General features: G+C 33.7%; 1 protein-coding gene across 2 annotated transcripts in view; it reads right to left on the bottom strand.

Annotated features, from left to right (window-relative positions):
* The window catches only part of LOC140440019 (lysoplasmalogenase TMEM86A), a 90,388-nt gene that overhangs the window by 25,387 nt on the left and 58,857 nt on the right, over positions 1-6,144 (bottom strand). For both annotated transcript variants that reach the window (XM_072530256.1, XM_072530255.1), the window contains exons 4-5: positions 2,491-2,606; positions 210-320 (exon numbers count right to left, since the gene is read on the bottom strand). In XM_072530256.1, the coding sequence (XP_072386357.1) occupies positions 210-320; positions 2,491-2,606 (227 nt within the window). The remainder of the gene's footprint in view (positions 1-209; positions 321-2,490; positions 2,607-6,144) is intronic.

The raw sequence follows: 6,144 nt of genomic DNA, 5'->3' as shown, positions 1-6,144 counted from the left end.
AGCCTTAACAGGTGCCAATATGATGGAAATTGGTGAATCTACTATTTAGAGGAGTGGGTAGGTACTCCTTGTAACATTATAAATGTCACATGTTTGATATTTTTCTTTAAATCATTATTTTATTTTAATTTATTTCATTTCAGGAGATAATGGTTATGATGTAAAACCTTATCTAATATATCATATCCAGACTTAGTAGACGTACTTACTTGTGCATATTCAATATTAAATTTGAATCTATCGATGCCGATAAGGAGATCAGATAGTGCAAATAAGATTCCACCAGCACATGTACAAAGCTTACTCCATGTCCACAGGTCCTAAAAGGAAAATATATAATAACTATATATCTTATAACTATAACCAATTTTATATAAAAAGTATATATTTACGTATATAAAAAATATATTTATAAGTAAACCGCAAACGGTAAATTAAGGAGCTCAAAAATGTCGATTTTAGAACTCTAAAGACTAAGTCCTAAAATAACGTGATCAAATGTCTTAAGGATGTGACTACTGTCAATACCATGGACGTATAAATCTTTATACGTCCATGGTCAATACCCTAGTATGACATATTTACTTGAGATACAACTTATTTTAAAAGCCAAAACAGGTATTACAAATGCTGTGGAACAGATTAGAGAAAATAAATACCGTTAGGTAGACTAAAATCATAATGGTGTGGCATTAAAAATTACAGGCATATAAAAGTTAGGGAAAGAAGGTTATAGAAGAGGGTTACAACAAACTGGATATGCACGGTACAACATTGAGAGCACTGGAGCAGTGAACACTATAGGCTGTTTAATGATATTTTTTTGGGGACGTCTGTTATAAAATCTATCTAGGTCCAGTGTCTGCCTTGTTGTCCGTTTAACTCTACCTAAATCATATTCTAGGTATGCTTGATAAGGTTCCCAGTCTGTTTTATGAGTTTACTTTAGTTTAGTTTACTTGGTAGAAGTTCAAAACAGATATGCTGATTGTCTAAACAAAAGATCTTATCTGAGTTCTAACCACGTTAATCGACCACTATTATATCAATTATCGTGTAACTATTTCATTGTGTAGTTATTTATGCTGCAATCTTTCGGTGGTAGTGGGATTATCATATGAAGGAATGAGGAATTTTCTAAAGCAGGCTTTGGATCATAAAAGGCTGTAGTGCTAATAACAATGATAAAACCCAGGGCTCTTGTATCAAAACTGCATCGAACCATCTCCCAGCAGCAGTAAGTTCTACTGAAGCTGACTTATGCTGAAAGTTCGCCTGCAGGACTCTGGTTGGAGCCATCGAAGCCACTGATCGTCTTAAATAATATATTTTTAACACTGTAATAGGCCTTAACATAAGGAGCCGTCAATACTTTATTTTTCAAAATCATGATTTTGTTTCCTTGGGCGGTTTCTGATATAATTGCTTCGACAGTCTATTTATCAGAGCATCCAAGGACCACGGGGCACTTAAGCATGTTATTGAGGTCGACTATAGTCAAGTCTGCTCCCTCGTACAACCCCGCCATAGCCCTTACCTCATCAACAGTTCATTTATCGATATATTCGTTAGCACAGTTCACCTATAGGGTCCCTGCAATAAACGTTGTTTTATTGGACTGTAGAAGTTGAGTATAACTTGCGATAGAAAAGTCTTGTTGATCCACTGCTTGTTACAATTCGTTGACGATCAAGTCTGTTTAAGCCGGATCTAGTAGACCATCAGAATAGTGTCTGTGCACTACCACCATCTTGAATGGTTTTGTGACATTGCTGTATGACCAAATCTAAGGTATTTTAACAAGTCTATGTTGCGGTTACTTTTAATCGATAAATTTTTTTTAATCAAAATTATCATAAAGGTATAGACATTCTGAAACTGAAAACAGTTATAAATAAAAATGTCAAATACTCCTCCCAACTGAGCCACTTTTACCTGTAATAATTAAAAAACCTTAATCACATTTCGTTACAGCTCTATATACCATCATGAAGACGAATAAGATTGCTGCGCTTAATAGTCGAAGAAAACAAACTACATACACTGGAAAAAGAAGAAGAGCAATTTTAATACCAAAATAAAATATTCGATCCCCATGAAGTAGAATAAGAAGCTAATAGACATGGCTCAGATCAAGATGAAGTTCACTAACACAGTAGTATGACAGACAACAGTACAAAAGAGATTAGTTGAACATATCGGTGACTATAAAAAAATATGACACCTTATCTCTCATCGTATTAGGTACTTAAAAACCAATCAACTAGATGTAAAACTTTTTTACCTGAATGCCGCAAGACGTATGAAATATTTTTGGCTTGTAAGGGTCGATTCAAGTACTCACAATGAAGTGACTGTCGCCATTAGCCAACCCACTGAGCTACAGAGCGCGTAGAATAACTGATTACAGAGCAAATCCCTTTTATTTTTGAATTTCTTAGAATTACCGGATAAATGTCAATTTTTTAAGGATTTTTTATAAGTACTTACCTCAAAGAATTGTACTCTTGCAATTGCTCTCCATAACATTGTAGTTATTATGAAAATGTAAATAGGAACACCGAATGAGAACACACCGTAGAGATCAGGCAGTAAATAGAATACAACTGAAAATAAAGAATTTGTAAGTTAAAAATATTAATTTATAGTATTTTTCATATAAAAATGCTTGCACGTCACAATTTATAAATTTTTATAAATATATAAATAAATATATAAATATAAAAATATAAATATATTTAAAAAGTTTCTTCTTGATATATTTAAAATGATTTTAAAAGAACAAAGTTGGAAAAGCTCCCAGATACATAATTCCTGAAAGCCTGAAAGAACAAATCGAAAATACCATGAAGGTGCATGTCTACGCACTATATCTAAATCATTATAGCATGTCTATGATAAGATCATTCCATTGTTTTTGCTTGCTTTAATACATAGATTATTACTCTGGCTAAAACTCGATTTGAGATTGTAATAAGTGTATTTACATATATATATATATATATATATATATATATATATATATATATATATATATATATATATATATATATTTTGTGGGGCAAAATTACGGAATAAATTCATTTTTTCGGAAACAACCGACTTTGAAGACAAATCCCGAATCATGTTAATTTTATTTTTAAATTATGATTTTTTAGCATATATATATATATATATATATATATATATATATATATATATATATATATATATATCATACTATAGTTACATTATCCATCTGGGCATGATGAGGTAATCGATAATTTTTTAATTTAATTTTGAATTTATTGAAATAGTTGTTTTTTATTACGAACATAAAAAACAGTTTTAGCTCGTGATTTCAATGTGATTCATCAACATTCACAGTATGAGCCATAAACATATTTGAAATTGTTAAATGCATTCGTGGAAATTGGTCACGTTAGGAGATAACAGAAAACATTATTAAAGTTCTTGAATGGTCAATAATGCGAATTTTGATGTATTTATGACTATTGTTTAAAAGAAAAACTATTGGGATTGCCTGACAAACAGTGAAATATTACTATTAATAATATAATTAATGATGAAATTGTCACTGAAGAGATCTTTTTCTCTTAAACCTTTCTAGTGGTGATGCAGAAATTAACCCTGAAGATTTAAATGACAGTCATCAAGATTTTATTAATTAGAATATAAAAGACCTGGAATGGGATGGATTGGAAAATTTAGCCGGTTTCATTGCAGTTACAAAAAAAAAGAAATACTTGGATATATTCCGGACGCTAACGATAAATCGTTTACTTGGGTAAACCACGTTTCTGAGGGTGGTTTATTCAAACCAACACTGGAATTTGTAACTAAATGTAGTGAACTGGAATATATTTTTCCTAGCATATCTTGTTTGTTATAGTATCATGTGTTCGATATACCGGGCACATAAATTGTATAATATTCCTAAAACAACATTATTCTACCATGTGACTGGTGCTCGAGGAGTTAAAAGCAAATCGCAAGGGAGGGCTCCAGCGATTCCACTCCAAGATGAGACTAGATTGACCCAAGGACTAAAAACTATGGAACGGCGGGGATTTGGAATATCCAGATTGGAACTACTAGAGATTGTTTGCGAATTTGTTACCAAAAATGACATAAAAACTTCATTTAAAGATAACACTCCTGGGGATGAGTGGTTCGGGAGTTTTAAAAGACGTCACCAACTTAGCATAAAAAACCCTAAGCTGTAGAGTACTCAAGAAAAAAATGACAGATCCTTTCATCATCCAAGAATATTTTGATATTCTCAAAAAAACTTTAGTTCAGCTAAAATTAGAGGACAAGCCGCAACTCGTGTGGAATATGGTCGAAACATCCATTTCTCACGATCCCAAAAAAACCACAGTCGTGGGAGGTAAAGGTAAACCAAGTTCCAAACTACTTTCGGTCCAGGAAGAGAAAACACCACGGTTCTTTCAGCAGTGTCTGCATCAGGGACGAAGGCCCCACCACTAATCGTATTCAAGGGAAAAAATATTTGGGATTCCTGGCTACCAGATAACAAGAAATCATTTCCGGGAACTGCTTATGCAGCCAGTCCCAATGGATGGATGGAGAGGACGTATTTTTTAATTATTTTAAAAAAGCGTTTATTCCCGCATTAGGAGAAAACAGGCCGGTACTGTTGATATATGACGGTCATAGTACCCATATTAGTATTGAAATAGTTGAATTAACACGACATAATGATATCACAATCATCAAACTTCCTCCTCATACCAGCCACCTTCTGCAGCCTTTGGATTTAACCGTATTTAAGTCTATAAAACTATTTTCTACCACGCAGAAGGAAGTGGGGCCCCACTGCGTTACTTTGCCCCAAGAACTATACGATGGGCCTTAAAATAAACATAGATAAAACGAGAATCATGATAATTGACAGAGCTAACAACAATCAAAATCATCTGGTCATAATAAACAATATCGCTGTTGTAGATAAATTTGTGTATCTGGGCTCATTAATACCGAACAAAGGAGGCTGTACTGAAGAAATAAAGCGGCGGTCAGCAATCGCAAAAAGCGCTATGGCAAAATTAACAAAAATTTGGAAAAGCCATGAAATAACTACCGATACAAAAATGAGACTAGTAAGAAGTCTAGTTTTTCCAGTTTTTACTTATGCATCGGAATGCTGGACCCTTACTGAGAAAGACAAAAAGAACATAGATGTATTTGAGATGTACTGCTGGAGACGAATGCTGAGAATACCATGGGTGGCCCGAAGAACAAATGAATCCATACTGGACCAGCTAAACATAAAGAAAAGACTAAGAACACAAATATCAGAACAAATAATAAGCTATTTTGGACATGTGCTTCGAAGAAATGGTCTTGAAAAACTTACCATCCAGGGAAAAGTAGAAGGCAAAAGAAATAGAGGTAGATCTCCTACACGATACACGGACCATATTGTTGCTACCATTGGCGCTCCATTGTCAGAATGTGCTAGAATGGCAGAAGATAGAAAAACGTGGAGGAACATTGGAAAATTTAGCTAATAGCTTCATGATATCACGATACCTGCATCAGGTTAACGACTAAGAAGAAGAAGTCTCTAAAAGACGCTTGGGACCAACAACTCGTAACCTGGCAGAGACATAATACTGGTCTTAAAATTCTAAAAAAAGAGTTTTCTCTGACGATAAGCACTAAATGGAAAAACGTAAGCGTAGAAATTATCAAATACGGATTTAGAAAAGCTGGTATGTATCCATTTAACCGTTATGTCATACCAGAGGAAAAATACCACCCTGAAAGCCTAAAAAGATGTAAAGAACCAGAGAGTTTAGAAGACCAAACAATAGTTGTAGCTGAAACCGCAAATACTAATATGGATGCTATTACCGTCGGCAATATTGATCAGTCGGTAAATAAAGACCAGATTGTAGAAAACCATACAACCAATATTTCTGATGCAATTCCAAGTAGTAGTTCTTCACAAATAAGTTTTGAGGAGCTGCTATTAAACACTGTTAAACAGACAAATAAGCAAAGTCTCAAAAAAAGGGGCTGCAGGGGCAGAAGTCGTTACTTCCGAAGAAGTTCTGAATAAACTTATAGAAGAAAATAGATTGAAGAACACAAAAGAAATAGGAAAACAAACAAAAG

Source organism: Diabrotica undecimpunctata, chromosome 4, assembly GCF_040954645.1.
Source record: "Diabrotica undecimpunctata isolate CICGRU chromosome 4, icDiaUnde3, whole genome shotgun sequence".
Classification (NCBI taxonomy): domain Eukaryota; kingdom Metazoa; phylum Arthropoda; class Insecta; order Coleoptera; family Chrysomelidae; genus Diabrotica; species Diabrotica undecimpunctata.
Note: the sequence above shows the minus strand (reverse complement) of the source record. Positions and strands in the feature narration are given on the sequence as shown.